General features: G+C 40.5%; 1 protein-coding gene across 1 annotated transcript in view; it reads left to right on the top strand.

Moving 5' to 3' along the window:
• Positions 1–22,728, top strand: part of Col28a1 (collagen type XXVIII alpha 1 chain) — a 165,096-nt gene that overhangs the window by 133,064 nt on the left and 9,304 nt on the right. Inside the window, 6 exon segments of the mRNA NM_001431719.1 lie at positions 7,213–7,281; positions 7,730–7,810; positions 7,907–7,942; positions 10,639–10,675; positions 12,755–13,303; positions 14,569–14,726. Of these exon segments, the coding sequence (NP_001418648.1) occupies positions 7,213–7,281; positions 7,730–7,810; positions 7,907–7,942; positions 10,639–10,675; positions 12,755–13,303; positions 14,569–14,726 (930 nt within the window).

The raw sequence follows: 22,728 nt of genomic DNA, 5'->3' as shown, positions 1-22,728 counted from the left end.
AAACACAACACAACTGAATCACCATCTGAATGAATATCGAATATAACGAAGCCATGTTTTGTTTCATTCATCCCTTTGGGATCTGGCCCGGTACCAGAAGGTCTGTGGCTCTACTCCAACAAATGTTTGCTTGATCGCATGTAGCTTACTCACTGACTCCACTCCTAAGCAAGTGGGTTACTTTATCAAACACACATTAGGCTGTCTTACTCCCCATTAGAGAGTGCTAACGTATCAAAGTGGGACATTCAGAGGAATCCGGGCGCCAGAAGGGGAAGGGATTTTAAGAAACTGAAAGCAGTTGATTATCAGGTTAGAAAGGGGAAAACTGCCTGGGCTTCTACTCAGTGCCAAGCTAGAACAGAGGAGTAGGAAGCAAAAGAGCCTTTGTTTGTAGGCTCTGTCAGCTTGAATTTTGGAAACAGAATTACTGTTAAAAATATTGCAACATCAGACAGAATTCATGGTAGCTTGCGAGAACTGTTAAAAGCTAACTTTTATCGTCAATGTGTTTTCCCCTGGAACTATTAAGACGTTATACAGAGACATAAGTTTGTTCTTTGATCACAGGAAAGCAATAAATGGCAGTGGCTACTTGCAGCAGCAGATTGTTAGGGTCAGGAAATCAATGCCCAAGTAGCAGACCAACCTGGTTTTCTAGAAGCCCCTAGACAACTGCCTTCAATTGACGTGAACAATGTATATACTACCAAGGCCCATAAAAATGGAAGATTTCCTTTGCATGTGAACTAGCTGTGCCCAGAGAGCAGTACAAAGTGGTTCCTGGCTTGCAGGCAAACACCGGAAGACTATTCAGGCTGCTCACTGGTCTGATAAACTGTACCGTTCACCCACTGAATCAACATATAGTACAATAGTGGCTTCTTTATTCCAGTGGCCAGAAAATTTTTACTACCTACTTTCAAAACTTACGGTGCCCTCCCCCAAGTTTTTAATTAATAATCGTGTTATCAGAAAGCAGGAGGCAAAGTAGAAAAGAAATAGAGGAAAGAATGATACTTTAAATTAAAAAATATTGGGGATATTGTGGGACCATTGAAGTTTGAACTTTTTCGTATGGTTCTACAATGGCCTAAAAAGTGGGAAAAAAAAAACAGAAAGCTTTACAAAGGTAAATATTTCTTTTCTCAACCCCTTTATAGCCAGGGCTCTGAGGCTAGGAAGTAACCATTGGCCCTCAGCTGAAAGCTAGCAGGGGTGGGGGGTGGGGGTGGGGGGTGGCTCTTTACTTTTCTTCCCTATGTAAACCATGTCTCCAGGGTTCTCAGACAAGGCTACCCTCTTGTCAGAGGAGAAGGTTTTGTTTGAACTAGAATTTCTGGCTCTGGTTTGCCTCATTGATTTTAGCCCTTGATTTTTAGTGAGTGACAGAAAATGCCCAGGGGGAGAACAGCTCAATAGCAGAATGACAAAGGTGGAGTAGAGATAAAAATAAATCGGAGATGGTCCCTGTTCTCACTGAACCGAGCCTGGGTTCAGGTTCTTTCTTTTTCAACTTTCATTTTGCAGCGGGACAGCAGCCCTGAGCCAAACTTCCAGAAGAGCTTGATGCATTTTCCTTTTCATAATGGGCTTCTCAGTTACCTTCTTTAAAGGTAACTAAGGGATATGGCATTCATATCCCTTCCTAGAGATAAAAATCTGTTTTATAAATAAGGACATTGTTTTTTACCTATGAGGTGACAGAGAAAACGTGGACGGCAAGAATTCAAACAAAAAGGCAAGTAGGAGTTGAGGACTTCCTTAAAATACCCTACATCTCTTAACATTTATTTTTTGCAGAGGTGAGGTGAGAGTCTTAATCTGGTGGTAGATAACCATATTGGGTGCATAAACAGATTGTGTTTATCTGGGATAATGTTATTGCTTGTTTCAAAAGTTGAATGGGAGGTTATGGGAATATATATCGCAGGAACAGCAAAGGGTTTTAATCATGGTCAAACTCTCCTGAATCCAAAGAGCAGAAATGCCCTCAAGAAGTTCAGACTGCAGGTTGGAGAGGTGGATCAGTGGACACAGTGCTTGTCTTGGAAGCATGATTCCCAGTGCTAGGAGGCAGAGCCAGGAGGCTCCCCAGGACTCGCTGACCAGGTAGCCTAACCTGATTGTCTAGCACCAGGCCAAAGAGAGACCTGGATTTAAAAAAAGTGAATAGCACACCAGAGAAATGGCACTCTGGCTTCCACAGACACATGTACTCACATGAACACTTATGTGTGTGTGAGCATGGACACACACACACACACACACACAGAGGGGGGGGGAGGGGGGAGGGAGGGAGGGAGGGAGGGAGGGAGGGAGAGAGAGAGAGAGAGAGAGAGAGAGAGAGAAACACCTCACATGAAATCTATATGTTGGAAACTTTTGGGGTTTATTTAACATGTGAGTTCTCAAACTCTCGGTAGCTAATGTGCTTGAGTGTTCAGCTGCTCCAGTAAGGACAGACGCCATCTTTGCGAGCTTGTTTATTTTCTCACTTACTCATCCATCTGATCATCCATTTCATATACTGATTTCTATTCCTTATTTTGAGCAAGTTGCAAGTGTAGTATAAAGAATTCTACAGGTCCTTTATCTATAGTTGTTAAATGTTAATATCGTTAAATTTTAAAAATCAATGTTTGTGTATAGGTATGTACATACTCGTGTTGTTTTCATGAGACACTTGTGGTATATTGAAGATAGAATATTTTTACTTTTTCTCTTCAATACTTCAGTACTTTTGTTACAAACAAGCACTTCTCTAATGCAATGTAATATAATGATAAATAACAGGTAATTATCATTATATTATTGTATTATCATTGATATTATATGATTTAACCTACATACACAATTAAAATATTGTCTTTTTAATAAGACATTTTGTTTGTGGATGTTTTGCTGTATGTGTACCATGAGTGTACCTGGTGCCTGCAGAGCCGAGGACCATGGACACCTGGAATATTTACAGATATTTGTGAGCTACCGTGTGGGTACTGGGAACTAAACCCAGGTCCCCTGCAAGAGTTACAAGTGCTCTTAACCACTCAACTAGCTCTCCAGTCTCAATTCTTTCTAGGTTTTAAAGGCCCTTTTCATTCATTTCATTTGTTGAGGTTTTTGTTTGTTTTGGTTTTTGCTTTCTTGGTTTCAGGTTCTGTGGAACCTGTTGTGGGACTCAGTTCATAAAACAGTCAAACCTTGAAACTCACAGTGATCTCCCTGCCTCTGCCTCCTGAGTGCTGCAATTAAAGGTACCACCATTTCCTGCTGGGTTTTGTTGTTTTTCTTGTTGTTTTGTTTTGGTTTGGTTTCGTTTCCTTTCTTAGTGGAAAATTATTTACATGCAATAAAATTCATACCAGTTCTATATGCAGGAGGCTCCTGTTGGCCTGGGCTCAAAGTGCATTCCTTGTTTCAAGCAATAGGGCAGCTTTAATGCCTGTTTCTAGGAGTTCTTGCGCCAAGTTTGGTCTGTTTCCTTTCTGCTACTGCCATGAGCCGTCACCTATGGCAGAGAGGTAAAGGTGGTGGTTGTCATTGCCTTAGATGACATTTTCCCTATAGGGGGTGCCTTGTCTTTTCCTGGTTGATAGTGTTTGCACATTTCTGTCCACTCCTGGTCCCTGTTCCAAGAGCCTCACTCTCAAGGTGATGTTATTGGGAGGCATGACTTTGGAGACGTGAATAAGAGGGGTAGGGTTCTCACAGATGAACTAGTGTCCTCAGAATAGACCCAGAGAGCTGCTTTGTCCCTTCTACCATGTGAAGAGGCAGCAGAACGATACCATCTGTGAACCAGAAAATGGTCCTCACCACACAATGACTCCTCCCCTGTTTGGATCTTGAACTTTTCAGCCTCCCGCACAGTAAGAAATAGATTGCTCCGTGTACGTGTGAGCATGCCATCACACAGTGTTTCGTTATAGCAACCTGAGCAGAAAGAGGCAGTAGGGCTATGGCTTCCCTCTCAGGCCTGCACAACAGGAAGCTTCGCACCTGACTTCCCTGCTCAACCTTCCTGCTTGCCTGTCTTTCTTTTGAGTTCTGGTAAGCCCCAGAATAGCAGTGTGGTGCTAGTGTGATCTCCCCTTATGCCTGTTGCCCCAGAGTCCTATTATCTTACAAGAGCCTACATGGGCTATTCAAAATCAGTGACAGATGTTATCTGACTCCTATTTTCCAGATTATACATAACATCTGGTATTCCCATCAGGGAAGGGTTTGCTGAGGTCCCGCCTCTTCTAAGGGATCCAGGGATTCCTAGCACACTGTTCAGAATGGTTATCCTATAACCAGGTCCACGCAGACGTCAAAGAGAATCATGACTTCACTTCTGCAGAGGGGTTTGGGAAGAGCGTCATACCTGTTTAACCGTCATGCAGGGTGATTGTTTCTCAGGCAATATTTCCGATTTCTACAGCAGGTGTTTCAAAAGATGTCCAATAAAGGTTTATGACTTAACTGCCTTTAAGAAATGACACACAGTTTCCCAACAAAGTGAAAAGCCATTTCCTACGGGAAACTCTTTGAGAAATCAATTATCACATCAGGGGTAGGTGGATGCTTCCTAATGAAAATATTTTCTATGTAGTTGTTGTTTTAAGAATGATTTATTTTTCATTTTTCTATAATCTGAATAGAAGCCAGAGATCCATTTTACAGTTTTTTTGAGCCTCTTTGAGGTTACTTTGTTTCTTCTAAATGTTTGCCTGAGAAAACATATAGAAAAAAATAACAATTATTTCTTTTCTTATTAGTAGTGCAAACAGTTAAACGATTCAGATGTTTATGCATTACTCTTATAAATTGTTTTCTATAAAACAATCATCTGGAAGCATAAAGCTATTTCTACCACTGATTGAAAAGTTGGCTTTGAAATATGTATTTAATCGTATTTCCCAATAGACAGTCATTCTTTCTGGTCTAAGGTGACCTGGTGACCTTCTTTCTTACTTCACTGAGTCATAGAAGAAAGTCTAATGGGCCACATACACCTCTGCTGAACTAAGGCATGGACTTACTTACTAAAGGCTGGTAGCCAGGTGATCTACTCTGAAAGTTTTAGGAACTCCTCGTGTGTTTTAGAGGAAGACTACTGGCTATGGGGGGGGGGAATCCTTTACCATGCAGAGACACAGCTCCCTTCATTAGCAACTATAAATAGAATGCTCACATTAGGAAGCATGTCAGCATAGGCTCCTGGACATCCAGCTACCCCTGATGTGATCATTGATTTCTCAAAGAATTTCCCATAGGAAATGGCTTTTCACTTTGTTGGGAAACTGTGTGTCATTTCTTAAAGGCAGTTAAGTCATAAACCTTTATTGGACATCTTTTGTAACAGCTGCTGTAGAGATCGGAAATATTGCCTAAGAAACAATCACCCTGCATGATTATGGAGAAGGTATGGCGCTCCTCCCAGGTGCCTCTGAGTGCAGACTTCCCAGTGATGATTCCCCACCGCATCCTAGTAGCGCAGTGTGTTTTACTACCCATCTTCCTTTGGGATACGGACCAAGCTAAGCACTGGTTTCCTTTTAATATTCTTCCACAAACTTCTTGTCTCCAATGTACCCAGTCAGGGGTCCTTCTGGAACCTCTCGGCCCAGACACCAGTGGTCTGAGGCATCACTGCAATATTCCAAAGCTACCTTTTAACCAAGTATCTCATTGAATAAAGATGCCCTCATTGACAGAAAACATCACAGGAAGCAAGTTTATGCTGTGTCTCAGATTATACATTTAATATATTGTTTTTTCCCCTTTTCAATTAAAACAAAGATTAGTAGACTCTCGGACAGTTGTCTCCTTAGGGTCCTCTAACATCTCTCTGTGTGCTGGCCACCTAATCTATAGCTAGTCAGAGCTTTCTAACCTCTAGACGAGGGCGAGATCTACTGTCACTAGAGGGTATTTTCTGATAAGTATAAGGTCAGTCTGTGGTCTCTACGTTGCTACGTACTTTTTATCATAGTACATGTGTTATTTTGCTGGTACCAGTTTCCATGCGGAGTTCTTGGTCTCCCAGTGTTTCCAGACTTCCCAGTGTGAGAAGGGAATGTGCTCTTGATTGTAAACTAAATGAAATGATTGTCAATGACTTCTGAAAAGCTGGAAGAGGATCCCAGTCTCCAAGGGTGAGTCATCTTAGGTTTGCCAGAGTTTGCAGAGCTTCACAAGCACTCCTTCCTGCTGGGATCAGTGTGTCCTAGCAGAAGACTTGACTCCAGGACACCAAAGTGACATTCGGGGAACAAGTTCTCAAAGTTTGGCCATTCTTAGGAACTTGCTTATATAAAGCAAATTGGATTTTGGAGCCAAGAGTGTTTGATTCTATGCTTGCAATGTATTCAAGTACAAAGGAACCACTAGAGTTCAGTCACACGGTGCTGTGAGAGACTGACTCAAGGCAAAATGAATATTTGACCTCTCCTTTCACCCAAGATTCTCTTTAAGCTAGTCTGAGATTGGGACTGGTGTTAGAACTTCTACTGTGCCCACTGGTGATTCTCTCGGGGATGGTTATGATACTTTTGAGAGCACGGCAGAGGGAAATAAAGTAGTCCTGAGAGTCCAGTATCTTTTGTTCTTTACCACAGACAAATCACTAACTGATCCAGAAATACGTCAGGATTTGGAACTAACAAGCAGCATAGTTACTATGACTTTGTGGTTTAGCTATGATTATTTCTATTCTATATTCTATACCATGATACTGTTTATGCCTTGTGTGGTTTTGGTAAGAGAGTGGGGGTGGGGGAACAAAATCGAGTCTTGCCCATGGCTATAAATTATCAGAGATGAAACTAACACATTATAGTCAATTATATAACAGGTCCCTAGCCTTGAAGGGATGTTGTTTTATTTTTTCTCCCCATCATTAATGTGGGCTTTTAGCATATATTATTTAGCATTATATTATACTTTAACATTATATTGTAAATATAGGAAAATACAAAGATAAATTGAATATTAGCTATTTGTGAACAAGTGTGCCCTTAGCTTCAGATCTGTTAAGAGAGGGGTTTCTATACCACAAGAATGCTAGCAAACAAGGAAGCCTATCTCTGTGTGCTATATTTATATTATCATCCTTTGAAATTAGGTAATTCTGTAATGCAGTTTGGAGCCTGCAAATGAGTTTCTAAATATTCTGAGTTATTCTGAGGAATTAATAAGAACACCTCTTCCTTATATCTCATGTAGGGGGAACAAGGACCTCAAGGTTTCCCAGGATCAAAGGGCACAGTGGGCCTCGGCCTCCCTGGTCAGAAGGTGAGTTTATCAGGACCTTAAGGAAATCCTTAGGGTCAAGGTCTCAACGGCTTAACCTTGATTTGGACAGAGCCCTCATGTTTCCTGCCTGTTCTGCCTTACTATGAAACCTACCTGTGATGGAATCTATTTCCTCTCATCCTTCAAAGGCAGGCAATAAAAGAATAAATCCTTAGGACACATATGTAGGAGACACCAGAAACCTCAGGAACCTGGTAAATTATACAACGGCTGAGTTTCCTGAAGGCACCAAGCTGATCAGAAGGTGTCACAATACCTCTTACGTGTAAATGTCTTTTCCCCACTCTTAGTTTTTATGTCAACAGAATTCCAAGCCTTTAAAGGGCTTTTGGCTTCAACAATTCAAACTGTAGGATTACTTTTCCCCTAAAGCTTAATCGGCTGTAATGTTCATGGTCTACGGTTCTCTTTTAACCATATCGTGCAGGGAGAACATGGAGAACGGGGCGATGTGGGGAGGAAAGGCGAAAAGGGAGACATCGGAGAGCCTGGATCTCCAGGAAAACAGGCAAGACGTGATTGTTCAAGCCTCACTACGACTTTAGCTTTATCCTTTCGATGGATCCAGCCTAACCTGACTGTTAACTCTTCTTCCACTAAGTAGGGGTTACAAGGACCGAAAGGAGACCTGGGACTCACGGTGAGTATCTATCCTAAATGGTAATTGAGGGCTCCTTAACTGCCGAATTATTATATTCATGTCGTAGCTCTAGAATTATGACCTTTTTTTGGGAGGTTGGTTGTTCTGTTTTGGGAGGTTGGTGCCTACTGTCAGGCCAGTGTTGACTTGCGCAAACGTGTGGGATAATTGTATCTGGATGCAGGGAGAGCAGGGGTGCGGGTGCGGGTGCGGGGCCGGGAGCGGGTGTCCGCACTAGGAAGTCATGCACAGTCTTATGTCAACAAGTAGGGATGCTCCTTCTTGACTTCTCTGAGAAATGATCAAGTTGCTATTATTGGCAACAAGGAACTGATCTGCTTAAGAGAAGTGGCAGAGACCAAATGAGTTTTTATTTTGTGTGTCTTTCTCACTGATACCAGGCTGGGGGATTTTTTTTTCCTTAAGTTAGTTCCTTAAGGAAGTGCTGTGAAAGCAGTTATCTCAAAGCTGGGATTATGCGTATGGATGCGTTTGGCCAATCTGCTGAATCTCTACAAATGGTTTTCTACAGTTTTCATTCGCAATTTTTTTTAAAAAAGATGATTTTTAAAATTCTAATGGGTAGGAAGTTTCTAGCAAATTCAAACTCTGCCTTTCTAATTTGAAATCACTTCACCCCTGGAGATTAGAAAAGGAGACCTTTAGTTTTTTGGGGTTTTTTTGTTTTTTGTTTTCTTTCCCTCAGTTATTACCTGCCAATCGTATGTACAGTGGCAGGAAAACCTGGAAGGGGAGTGAATCTGCCTGGTCACAACCACAGCTTCTTTCTCTTGTCCCTTCCTACCAATCAGATCCCCAAGGATGGCCGCTCCCTGCTAGGGGTAGCAGAGATGAATCAATGGAAGGTTTAGTTCCTGCCTTGCTGTTCCAACATGGGGGTGGGGTAGAACTATTTTCTTTCAGTTTGTCACTTTCACATTCATTTCACCAACATCCCTTGGTTATTTACTATGGCCAGAATTACAGATATGCACTATGAAATGGAATGCTGTGGAAAAGATGAGACTATATGTCCCTGAAGTCAGAAGAAAGTGATACAAGAAGTTTATCTATCACGTGATGAATATTTTGCTTCCACTTAAAATCCCTCTTTCCCCACCGCCATCCCTTAGCTACTTCTCAACCCCATTTGTTCACCGTCTAGAGTATGATTGTGTGGAGATAATTACCAATACTGTGTCTTACATAAAATGAGTTTCTTTCTATTCAACTATTGGAGGTATCAATTCTTCCAACTTCTCTAAAACATAGCTTTGTACTGCTCAACAAAGAATCTTAAAGGTGACCATGCCTTTGATGAAGCTTTTTGGGATAATTAATAATATGAAAAACAAATTATGATAGCATGTGAAAAATATAATTATAAAGCTTGATGTATGTATTCTTCCAAAAGTGACAAGTTAAACAGAAGCTGCATGTGGTGGTATAACCCAGGAGGAAGACTATAGACTCCAAGCTAGCCTGGGCTACTTAGAACGTGCTTCTAATAAACTAGAGGAACTATGTACATGTCTCCTTTCTAGGTATATTTAACATAAATACATACATTTCCTCTTTCAGCATATACTCTAGTTTTAGATTTATCAACTCTGAATGTAGAAAAAAAATGGCAGTGACCGAAGAAGAGAAATCATTGTTGACAACTTCCTCTGATATAAATTGATTAGTGCAGTCGGGCATCACATTGGGAAGAGTCATTGCTTTTACTTAATTTGTAATAAAACAGTTGTAATAACATCTGTTGTTGTTGAAATATGTTGTTAGACCTCAATAGTCTCCATTAATGCTGCTGTTAACTAAGCTGTGTCTCCAGTTACATATATTGTCTCTCCCCCAACTCTGTCATTATCGAATTGTTCTTTGAAGTTTCACTTTGCATCTGTTAGGTTTTTCTTCTTTGGTTGACTCTGTTGTTCTCACCCACTGCGATCTATGGTTTCTGTAATCACCGTTTTCAGCTCCGTGTTTTTAGCAAATACATAATCTGGCCTCTGTCAGCTGTCTAATCACTTGTAAGCAAGCAACAAGCAACATTGTAGCATTAGTAGACTGACTTTGGGAAGCCTGTTCTGGGCTCATCTGATAGATCAGACGGGCAATAGAACTGGAAGGGGCTTTTAGAAGCACGAGGACACGTCATAAAGAATGAAAAAGGATAGCAGGAAGCCAAGGAGGGGGCTTCAAGAAGTGAGGGTTAGAACAGAACAAGAATGAAGACTGGGGACTCTAGGCCTTGCCGTCTGCTTTAGCGGCTAGCACAGACAAAATCATTTTAGTGGCTAGCACAGACTAAATCATTTTGCTGATTTACAGCATCCTTGCAGAGACAGTACGTGGTAGGCTCAGACCTGTGCACGCTCACCTCATGTAATCTGCATCATTACTCTAAGACTCGGAAACTGTTATGTCCTCTGATAGCCCAGGGCCCACAGCTGATGTACACTGGAGTTGCAAAAAGATCCCCAAGTTAGAGCTATTACGTTTCACTACTCAGCCCCATTTGGTGTATGGCATGTTATATCCAACTTTCAACTTTCCTGCTATTTGTTTAATTTTCTCCAGTGAAGGAGCGAATCAAATGGTCCAGTGACAGTTACAGGACAAATTGCTCCTGATTACAGGAAACATGCTACAGTTATAAACTTAATTCTAATACATTTTTCTTTTTCCCCCAGAAAGAAGAAATTATCAAACTTATCATTGAAATATGTGGTAAGATTTAATTATCAAGAAAGCAAAGTGCCCTATATTATAGCAGCCCCACTGTGTGCTGTGGTGCTGAGCTAATGAGGATCATTCAGGATCATTTGTTGTTGGTGTGGAAATGAGAGAGTCTTAGCTGAGAAATCAGTGGAGAATGGAGAGGTGACATTGAGGGAGGCTGTAGGTACCTTAATAGATGATTTTTTCCTCTTTCTTCAAGAGTGTCTGCACAGTGGGGGGGGCTCAAGAGTGTGGTTAGCAGGGCATTGTATACCCACTGTGCTCATCTGTAGTCAGTGACTTACCTGAGTCTGGGAAGAGAACTGGCACAATGGAGATTTGGCTGCAGGAGCCACAGGTACCTGGAGACTAGCCACAGGCTGTCTTCTAAGCCCGGATTTCTTTCTGAAGTGAGTTTTGAATGTGATTTCTACAACTGTGCTCAATCTCACAGGCAGGAAGGCATTCAGGGGTTTGCCTTGTTTCACATGGAAATCTAAAGTGTTCCATGCCTGACACTTTAGACTTAGAGTTAGCAGACAGAGGGAATAAGGCAAACGCTAATGGCAGAAGATGGATAAGATAATGATGACTTCCCTGTTTGAAGTGGACAGAGGCAAGAATAGCGCCAAATCCCAGAAATACTTTGTTTCCTAAGAACCAGCCTGAGACCTCTGGTAGTAGGACAATTTAGACACGGCTTCTGGATTAGATTTTTGGACACCCCATCTATGGATGGTTGCTTATTGGCCAGTATTTTCTGGAAGCCCTCTTGTCAAAGGATTCATGGTACAGAGGGACTGCTGGCCTCTTTGAGAGCATGGAAGTCATGGAAGTTGTAATAATCCTCATGGTGGATGAAGAAGTCACCACCCAGAACAGTGGCTCTCATGTAGAATCACCGGCCCTAATCTTGCCGCCAATTTAACTCTTTCAACCTGTCACTTTTTCCATATGCCATACCAGTGAACACTTCTCCAGTTTTACTTAAAGATATGGCTGAAGGTTAAAATAGCAGCATCGGGCTATAGATTAAATACAAACTGTAGAATGAAGAAAACAAGCTCAGGACAGTAGTCACCTCCGAGAGAGAGAGAGAGAGAGAGAGAGAGAGAGAGAGAGAGAGAGAACCAAGGAGGCTTATATAGAGCAGGCTAAGTTTTAAAAAGTAAAAAGTATATATATTTGTTATGTGTTTATATTTGTTTTATTTTTAATGCATCTCAAACCAGTTTTCCATCCCTTTACTCCTCCCTGTTACTCCCTCAACTCCTTCTTCCCAAGATCCACTCCTCTTCTGACTCCCTTCAGAAAAAGGCAGGCCTCCCAGGGATACCCACTGAGGATTTTATATTTTAATATAAAAAATAGGCATACAAGTGTTTATTATCTGCTAAACTGTAATTTCACCCTTTACTTGTGTAATATTATTAGTGGGGAGATATAAACAAATATCTATTTACGTCAGATAGAGAACCCATGACAAATCAAAGTAACAATGTTATCAAACTCCAACTTGTTGAACAAATGAGTTTATTGGGGTGACTCTCAGGAGTATATGGGAGGGGCCACTAACAGGAACATAAATGACTCTAAGGCATCAGCATTACCAAAAGAGAAGCCTAGCATGGGGTGCCTGCCAAAAACAAAACAAAGTAAGACAAAGCAAAGCAAAGCAAAACAAAACAAAACTAGAGCTGCTTTTCTCTTCAGCATCCCTTTCTCCTCCTAGATGAATCTAGTAAACTTCAGTGACTTTCTGACACTTGTGAGTTGTTGATTTTCTCCTTTTAGACCTTCATTTTAAGGAACTTTCCTCTAAGTTGGACTGGTTCAATTTGGAGGAAATTTTTATAAAAAAAACTCCCCCTAAATACATACTAGTTTTTAAAAGAGTGAAGCATAGTATCCAGAGAGGAGAGAGGTATACACTGTTCCCATTTAAGGAACACCACAAGAAAGGAAGCCCACAGCTGGGGTCTTTGGTTCATTCCCAACCTGCTTGCCAATGTTCTATGGATATGGTATTAACCTGTAAAGGTTTATTTTCATTTCTTCAGTGTTTCTATTTCTACATTCATCTTTTAGGTTGTGGGCCCAAATGCAAAGAGACTCCACTGGAGTTGGTGTTTGTGATAGACAGTTCGGAAAGTGTGGGACCAGAGAACTTTCAGATCATCCAAAATTTTGTGAAGACTCTGGCTGACCGGGTGGCCTTGGACCTTGGCACAGCCCGCATAGGAATAATCAACTATAGCCACAAGGTGGAGAAGGTAGCTAGCCTGAAGCAGTTCTCCAGCAAGGATGATTTCAAGCTGGTGGTGGACAACATGCAGTATCTGGGGGAAGGGACCTACACAGCCACTGCTCTTCAAGCAGCCAATGACATGTTCAAAGAGGCAAGGCCAGGGGTAAAGAAGGTAGCCTTGGTGATCACTGATGGACAGACAGATTCCCGAGATAAAAGGAAACTGGCAGATGTGGTGAAGGATGCCAATGACTCCAAAGTGGAAATATTTGTGATTGGGGTGGTAAAGAAGGATGACCCCAACTTCGAAATTTTTCACAAAGAAATGAATCTCATTGCTACTGACTCAGAACACGTGTATCAGTTTGATGACTTCTTTACCCTGCAAGGTAAGGTTGTCTGCCCCGGTGGAAGGAATATATGTTGTTCTTTGCAGGGTCACAGCATCTGTAGTCAGGGAGGTGAAGATGATCCTGTCAACATTGCTTTATAACCTATAAACTACGGAAGGTTGAAAACCAAGTGTGGTGTCACTGAGTGCAGAGGGTACAATCCTGAGTTGGTTCAGCTCAGCTGGCTGTGGAGTTTGACTGGAGTATGATAGGAATGAAGGGAAAGAAAGGGACTTAGAATGTTATCGCCATTCAAAAGTTTTTTAACTAGAACAGAGGGTGTAGCATCAAATAACAAGCCCTAAAGTTGAAAGAAAACACTTGAAAAAGTTAGGAAGTCTAAAGCAATGAGAAATGAAAGCAGCAGGATCAGAGGTCATGTTCTAGTTGCTTACTTTATGCTAGCAATTTATCTTAAAGAATAATCTTTGCAAGTACGTCACTATGCTAACCTAGTGGGCATTTTTATACTAAATATCTTTTCATATTAATTGGTATTTACTAATGAGCCTGACTAATATACTGATTCATCTGCATTTCATCTAGGGCAGTAGAGTTTCACAGTAAAAATATATTACAATCCTTGGGTGGAGAATGACTTATTTTGGCAGGGCCCAGATTTAATCCTTTCTTGTCTACCAATCTGAGAATGAAGCCTTGTGTAGCTGCATACTACCTCACCACCTTAGGCCCTTCCTACACCAGTGATCAACACTGCCAGCCACAGGGTAACTTACCAAACTCAGAACCTTTGCTAATCTGGGGCTCCATTGTCTCAGAGTTCTGCTGGCTAATGGGTAGGTTATCTGCTATACTTGGTTTCATTGGGCTGTTCATGTGAATGATCAGAATGATTAGAAGTGTCACACACTTGAGAAATGGTTATATTTTAACAATTGAATTATTAAGGCTTTATCAACTTAAGAGAGTTTTTAATTTGTTACAACAATGATGAATATAATTTTGGATAAACTGACCTACTGTTAGACCTAAAACCAGATCTATGGCCTATTTCATATAGTAGAGGAGGCTATCTCTTTTTACAGAGTAATGCAGTGTGCTGGTACTATGCTATTGTATATTATTAAATAATCTTTTTACAGGTAATATAAAAATGCTACATACTATGGTTAACTTGGCAATGTTTTTTCAATAATGGGAGGTAGCTTATTTTAAGGATAGGGCAGGTCTCCTTAAGGAGGTATTGAATAAAGTTTCACTGCTTCCACTAACTTCCTTTTCTGCTTTTTTTTTAATAAAAGATACTCTGAAGCAAAAGCTGTCTAAAAAAATTTGTGAAGATTTTGACTCCTATCTCATACAAGTTTTTGGATCATCATCTTTTCAACCTGAATTTGGGGTGTCAGAGCGAGAGGTCAACATATCCACTCCAAAGCCTACAAAAGAAATTTCTAAGTTGGTAAGTAGACGTTGGCTCACTCCTTGCACTTAAAGGGCATAGTTTGATATGGAAGACATAATGCCTTCCCTACATGCTCAAAATCAGCTGAGCTACATACAGTTTAGGTCCTTGATTCCAAGCATTGTCACCATGGTGATAGACTTCCAGTTTTGAAATAGCTCTAGAACTTAAAACATGACTATGGGATTAATTTTTCCATATTTGATAATGATTCATTAAATGTTGAAAATGTTACATTTATATTATTCCACTACCATGATTTTAACCATGTACCCTGGAATAGACTAATACTATGTTACATAAATTTACCCTCTTGTTATGATTTGCAGATTCTGTTCTATCTCTATTTCATTCATTCATTCATTCATTCATTCATTCATTACTTCATCCCCCTTGTACCATCTGAAGTTTTCCCAAAGTTTTCATATATGTCATAGTGCCAACCTCCCACACTCCGTACCATGTCCTTTTCCCTTCGAGCTTTCTACTTTTATTCATGGAAAGGGAGGGATTTGGGTTGTGTGTGATCATGGTACAAGGTGGGTGCTCAGTGTTGGAGCTCTCCAGTGAGGATGGGTGCCTTCTGGAGATAGAGACAACTATTACTGTCTTCTTAGCAAGCTCCTGGGAACTGACTTAAGCCAATCAGATCCAGAGGAAAGTGAAGAGTCTCCCATAGTTACTTATAAGTGTTGAATACAGTCTCTTCCTCCTGGCTTCTCCTACTTCTATGGTTCTTGTTCCAGAAGTGTGGAGTCATGCTATTATACTTTAAGTTCAGCGGAGCCTCTGTGCTGTCCTTTTATTGAAGCTTCATTAAAGGCAGTCATCATGAGCATGTGAAACAACATTCTAGCACCAGGATTTGGCTAACTAGATAGACTAAGACCCCAAGAGGCATCAGGATCAGGACTCAGCCAGGTTTTTGAGGAGTCAGGCCTAGGATACCATTCCTAAGGGCACAGATTGCAGGACCCACTAGATTTTTATTCTTTATTCAAAAAGGGCCAGAAATCCTCTGACGTGATTCCATGTGTTAAAATACTGACTCCAAATCAGTATTTTTTTATTAAAGCAAGAGGCTTACACTGAATTGTTTTGAAATCCACATGTACATTTGTATCAGATGTAGACCAGATGGCTGTACACTAATGGTCATATCTTAAATACTTTTGACTGACAGGCCATAGAATTTCTGTTTCAGTTTTTCAGTTTTATCTTTGAATTGTAAAATAGTCATAGAGGAATACTCAAGTGAATAAGTATGATTGTGCTCTAATAAAATTTATTTAGCAAATATCAGCTGGGTTTTGGCTCAGTGGTAGAATGTGCTTTCAATCCCCAGCATTCAAAGCAAAGTAAAAATTACTTATAAAAGCTGGTAGAAAGTAGAATTTTGCCCACAGGACTTGCCTGGCTCTTGTCTATCTAAAACTTTTAAAGTAAATTAGTGGCAATACTGTACGGCCAGGGACATATCCTTTTGACATTGTGACTTGACACTGTTGCTGTCTATGAGATTCATACTTGAGAACCACACAACTGTGTCATGATAGATAGATAGATGGATGGATGGATAGATAGATAGATAGATGGATGGATGGATGGATAGATAGATAGATAGATAGATAGATCTTATAATGCTTTAAGTAAGTTGTCTTTTTCATTGTTCTATTCTGTGATGAGATACCATAAGCACAGCAAATCTTGCAGAGAAAAGCCTTTAATTGGGACAGGCTTATAGGGTCAAAGGTTTAGTTCATTGTCAGCATGCTGGGAAGCACAGCTGCATATGGGCTCACATGGTGTTAGTGAGGAACTGAGAGTTCTCCATCTCAATCTACGGGCAACAGGAAAAAAGAGATAGAGATAGACATGTGTATAGATGGATGGATAGATAGATAGATAGATAGATAGATAGATAGAAACAGACAGACAGACAGACAGACTGGCTAGGCCTGGCTTGAGCTTTTGAAACCTCATCTACCCCCAATGGCATACTTCCTTTAACGCCAACTCTAACAGGGTCATGCCTTCTAATCTCTATTAATAAGCTCCAGTTCCTAACAACCAAGCACTGAAATCTATGAGCCTATGGGAGCCATTTTTATTCAAACCACCACATATGCAGTCACTCTTTTGTTGTGCTATTCCCAAGTCCAGCCTTGGTGGCATTTGTCCTGCCCTGTAAGCCAAGGTTCCTCTTTGTGTGACTTGTCTCTTGGTTATCTAGCTGAACTATGTGAACAATTTTCTAATAGGCATTTTGATGTCTTCTAAAGTCTTCTTTAAAAGAAACAAGCCCAGGTTTCATTCAGCAAGCAGTTTATAACAGACCCTTTTGTACTCCCTGAACCATGCTTTGTTTAGGTTAACACCAGTGATTCCCAAGAGCAGACCTTGGAAATGTCCTGCCATCCCATGTTTATTAGAAACACTGGAAAGTACCACGATGTAATGATGATCTAATAGTAGAAGCAGAGGGATGGCTGAAGCACAAGAAGGGGTAGAAATTAGTTTAGGAAGGGAAGTAGAAAATGTCTGAAGCTAAAGGTAAAAAGATGGACTGGCTTAAATAACAAACATTTAGTTTTTACTGTTTTAAAGACTGGAACGTCTGAATCTGATGTTAGGTGACAGCTCACTTCCTGGCTTATAAGCAGATATTTCCTTGTTACATATGTGAATTCTGGAGGAAAACAAAATTTAGTTCATAAAAGGAGGTGTTGATACTAATAATTTCTTAAGGGGAGAGTAGAAAGAAAGGTGATTTTAGCACAGGGATCATGTACAAAGGGTGGGGGTAACCTCCAAAGTTCACACATGAAGCTGAAGAGACAGCTTCAGTCCGGAACCAGGCTAAGGTGTATGTATGGTAGAATGGGACTTTGAAAATGATTCATAAATGGTTTCATATGTTATGCCAAGAAGTTTGAACTTTGTTCACAGACCAGCAAAGGTCATATGATGATGATTGGTTCATAAAAAGAATAACTCTGGTGTTGCTGTAAATTTATTAAAAGGGCTGTCTTTTATCCCGCACTAGGCCTGGCACCGTAGAGCCCCAAGGCATCTGGTAGATCTCTTCATCTCAGTCAGCAAAGTGTCTCACCTGCTCTGCTCCATCCCACATCACACTGCCAATGGCTACTCTCTGAGCCTAGCAATAATATCTCTACCTGTCTAGTTCCCAAGGCAGGCTGCCACTATGTCAGACATACACATCCCAATTTCCTGGTGGGCTAGTGTGTCCAGTCACCACACATTCTCTTGAACTTAAATTGCCACATGAAAGAACACACAACACAGTAACCTCTGATCCAATTGATACTATATAATTTGCTCATCTAGACATACAAATCCTGATACATATCCATCCCTTAAGAATATTCATAACAACCTGTAAATGTGCAGAGAGGAATCTTAACATCCGCCTCCATGTTCTTTCCACTGCTTCTCTCTTTCCAGTCTCCTCCTCCTCTCTAAAACTTTTCTTCCGCCCATCCTTTCTTCTCATCCTATGAAAGGCCTCTTTCTGTCTTGTACCTGCCTTCACCAGCATAATGACATCATCCTATACTCTGGTTTGGCGTAGGAGATAGGAGGAGGAGAGGGTGAGGAGGCTGGAGGCTGAGATATGGGACGTGCAATAGTCTTGGTGAGAAATTATAAGGTTATAAATAAACTAAGCAGGGACAGTAGACATAAAAAGAAGATGTAGAGTGGGAAGCTTTTGCTGGGTAGGATTCCAGGACTTGGTGATTGGTTTGGAGATTAGAGCAGGGGTGGGTTTTGATGGGATCCTAGATATTTGGGATTAAAGATAACATAGCCTGAAATACCACAGACTACAATCAAGATTACTACTGGTGGGAGAATGGTTCCTTTTTAAAAGGAAGATAATGGGCTTGTTTATACCATGTTAAGTGCTTAGTAGCACCCAAGGATAAATTAATCTGAGAATGAGGAGCAATAAGGCCATATACCTTTGTTGTGGCATTCTAGGAATTCTGATCACCCTAAAAGACCAGTGGCTTTAACTGATCATGACAGATAGAACATTTTAGCTAAGGGCGGGGGTAGGGAGGATGCAAAAGAGTACATCTAAAATGGTATAGATTTATAAAATAGCTACAACATGGACCAGAACTGAGTATTGGTTAAGTTCCCTCAGGGGGACTATGAGAAAGTAGAAGGTTGCAATGATTTTGAACTTTGTTGAATGGCCCTGTGTTAGTAGATGAATTTACAGGCAATCAATTTCCCAGCATGTATTTAGTCTGAGCAGACAACTGTACATTCCTATTCAATTTAACCGTTTGAGATACCTGGGTGATTTTGTTGATCAAAAATTGATGCACATGCACAGACATGAAATATTATTATAACTATGTATGTATATAGTTATCACCTTAGTTACTGCTCTATTGCTGTTCTATAACTAAGGTAATACTTATAAAGAAAAGCATTTACCTGGGACTTACTTATAAAGTTAGAGGGTTAGTCCAAGATCATCACAGTGGGAAGAAGACAGCATGGTGCTGGAGCAGTAGGTGAGAGCTCTACATTCTGATGCACAGGCAGCAGGTAGGCAAAGAAAGACTGAGCCTTGAATGAGCTTTTGAAATCTCAAAGCCCAGCCCCAGTAATATAGTGCGTTCAACAAAGTCATACCTGTTAATCCTTCCTAAACTGTTCCACTAACTGGGGTCCAAACATTCAAATGTATGAGCCTATGGGGCCATTCTCATCCAAAACACTCAGTAATCTTCTGTGCATGAGGATCCGACTATTATAAATATAGCTATAATATCCAAGTAAAATCAGAACATTTATGTTCTCAAATCATTCCCAAACCTTTTAGGTTGTTTTGCAAAGTAGGTAAATGCCCTACTTCATTTTGAGTGTGAGTCTTATTTCTTTCTTCGTGTCCTTTATTACCTCATTTGGGCACCTGCTGTTCCTTCTTCCTTTTCTTTCTACCAGGTTCTGTTCTTAGGAAATGGATTATATACACCTTACTGTGAAATCTAAGTTGATGGTGTCTATCTCAAAGAAAACCTAGCCTTTTAAGCATTCCATTTAACTGTGGAAAAAGACTCAGACTTGATTTAGATGTATTCTATATGCTCGAGAACAGTTCTGTTGAGAGATAAGGATAGTAGAGGATCTCCTGGTCCACAGCTTGCAAACCTCTGCTGTTTCTTTGTAGACCAGTCTAGGGGAGCCATCTATGATTATCTACCGTATTATGAACCTCTCCTTGGGATAATTTATATTTGCTCTTGAATTTATTATACTTTATTATTAATAATTACATATGCATGTATGCATGTGCCTTAACTTTCCTAATGGATTGAAATCCCTTAAGGACACAATCTACATCTAATTAAATATTGTGCCCTGTACATGATTCAAAATTATGTTTTGTTTTATGCATAGTAGACAGATGAGATAAATTCTATGCCAGCCACTGGGTTAAAAGAAAAATATGTAGATTTCCTTCAATGAAAAATACCAATTAAATTAATATAAAGTTATAAAAATAATATTTTAGGATCACAGTAGCATGAGAATTATGACTAAAAATTGTTTGTTTTGTTTTTTAATGCTCCTAGAGTTTCACTATATAGTCTGGCTGTCACGATATAGTTTGCAGGTAAATGGATGGAGCCTCAAACATTTGATGTCATTAATAATGTTAACACTTCATGTTTATTTATTCTTCCTGGTTTGGACAGTTAGGTTAAGATTTTCATGATATAAATGAGGAGGCAATGAAACCAATTAAACATCAGCTTATCAGTTCTACAATTACGTCCAGTAATGACCCATTAATTCCATAAGTATCTTTATTTAGTTCCTGTGCGAACTTACCTTTCATGATTCTAAATGTATTTATCAATAATTATGCATGCAAGGGTGATGGGCGTCAATCCATTTCAACTAGTTTGTTACAGAATTCTTCACATATATAGTTTTCTTTTTGAAGAAATAGAAAGGAATGAAATCTTATTCTTCTTTTTTTAGTATTTTGAAAACTTCTTCCTCAACTGCATATAACTTAGATAACTGACAGCCAGACCACTTCTTCGCTAGGAGGAGGAGGATGTGGGGTGTCTGTACATAATGGTTTCCTAGCAACCAGATGAGAGACACAGCCAAACTAGTGTGGGATGAGCCCCAGGGGTAGTACTGTTACCTGCTAGAGGAGGCCTGGTGGAGGAAGTAGGGGAGAAAGTTTCCCTCTTCCTGATGTTTTCAATGCAGCCTCCAGTCTATATAAATCTTCTGTATCAGTGTGTATTGCAAAAATCAGCTTACATCTCCTGTGCCTTCATCTGCACCAGCAGAATGCTTCTGGCTCTAGCCATCTCTCCCTCCCTCCCCCTCCCTCCCTCCCTCCCTCCCCCTCCCTCCCTCCCTCCCCCTCCCTCCCTCCCACTCTCCCTCCCTCTCTGCTCATCACTTCATCTAGGTCACCCAAATGAGCCATAGCTAAACCAGGCTCCAGAGGGAATTTGTGTTTGTTTTTTAAGCTAGGGCCTTATTTTGTAGTCTGAGCTGACCTAAAACTGACTATGCACCCTAGGCTGACCTCATATTCACAGCCATCCTCCTGCTTTAGCCTCCTGCATGCTGCGATTACAGATTTGAGCCAACATGCCTAGCTTCTGCTGGAACACGCTCAAAGAACTGCGGCCCTGGTCAGGTTCAAACCTGACACTGGAATTGAATGTAGGCTTCATCCCAGCCTCTGCTCTGACCGGAGACTATTAATCCTCCACCTCTGTTTCTCAGTGTTTCCTTCTACTTGGTCTACTTTTCCACCCCACCAGATCTCTAGCTCAGTAAGTAGGTTTCAGATTTGCCCATCTTAAGAATAAGCCAACTCCTTCTGAATTAACACAGTGATTTTGCTAATATTCTATTTAGATCTATCTTCTCATAATAAAATAATCCCTATTAGGATAATGCCTTGTTCTGTCTTTGTCTTACTTTTCTTGGCCTTTTATTTTCTCTACGTCTCTGTCTCTTCTACTCCTTCATTCCCTCTCTTTCCCCCATTTCCCTTTCTTCCTCCCCTCACTTGCCCCTAATTCTCACTCACACCTAATTTTCTCACACCTCACCCTTTTCCCATCTCACAACTGTCGGAAGTCAGGTTAGCGCCTCCAATCTGTCTCTACATAAAGCCCACCAAGGACTGGCTAGTAAAACCTTACTTGATTTCTCATTTGTGTGTAATATCACAGACACTCTCTGAAGATGAATTCCCACCTCTCTGCCATACTGTTTTTCAGTTCCTGAAGTGGTTCCTCTCTTTCTCTGTCAGCCTCATACATACTAAATATCCCCCTCACCAAGTCTTTCTCCCCTATTCTTTCTCTTCTGAGATTTCTTTGTATTTTCTTTGAATGCTCTATAGAAGTAAACTCTTGTAGGTTACTTAATCATATTATAGTGACAACGACTAAGTACCTTATCTGAAGGCTATAAGCAGAGGCACTGAAAAGGTCAAGAGACAGCAGAGCAAGCTTAGTGTTGTTTAGGTTTCTCTGATGTGGGCAAAGTTAATTTCTCTTGTTGAAACCAGAAGTAATTATGTGTAAATGGTCATGAATAAGTCATGTCTACATCTATGTTCATGTTGGCCAAATCCCAATTTACTTTATAAGATAAAATTAATATTCTCATTGTGGTAAGAAAACCAAACCTCAGCGGAACCTATGACAGAGCTAATTATTAGACTATGAGGTTGCTGGGTAAGTGCTGACTGCTGCTGCTGCTGCTGACCTATCACCCCTTGAGTGAGAGGCGTTCTGTCCTACGGCATAGAAAACAAGGCGGCAAGCATACTGAAAACTGACCTAGAAGAAAGATTGCAGAGTCGGAGTCAGAAAACTTGGTGTTCCCAGTGCTGAAGATGTATACTTTATTTTCTCAGCTCCAAAGTCTATGTTTTTCCCCAGTTTTATAATTTCTAATGTGGAGATGC

The sequence above is a fragment of the Rattus norvegicus genome, chromosome 4 (genome assembly GCF_021556685.1).
Source record: "Rattus norvegicus strain SHRSP/BbbUtx chromosome 4, alternate assembly SHRSP_T2T, whole genome shotgun sequence".
In the NCBI taxonomy this organism is placed as follows: domain Eukaryota; kingdom Metazoa; phylum Chordata; class Mammalia; order Rodentia; family Muridae; genus Rattus; species Rattus norvegicus.
The sequence above is the reverse complement of the archived record's forward strand: the minus strand, read 5'-3'. Positions and strand labels throughout refer to the sequence as shown.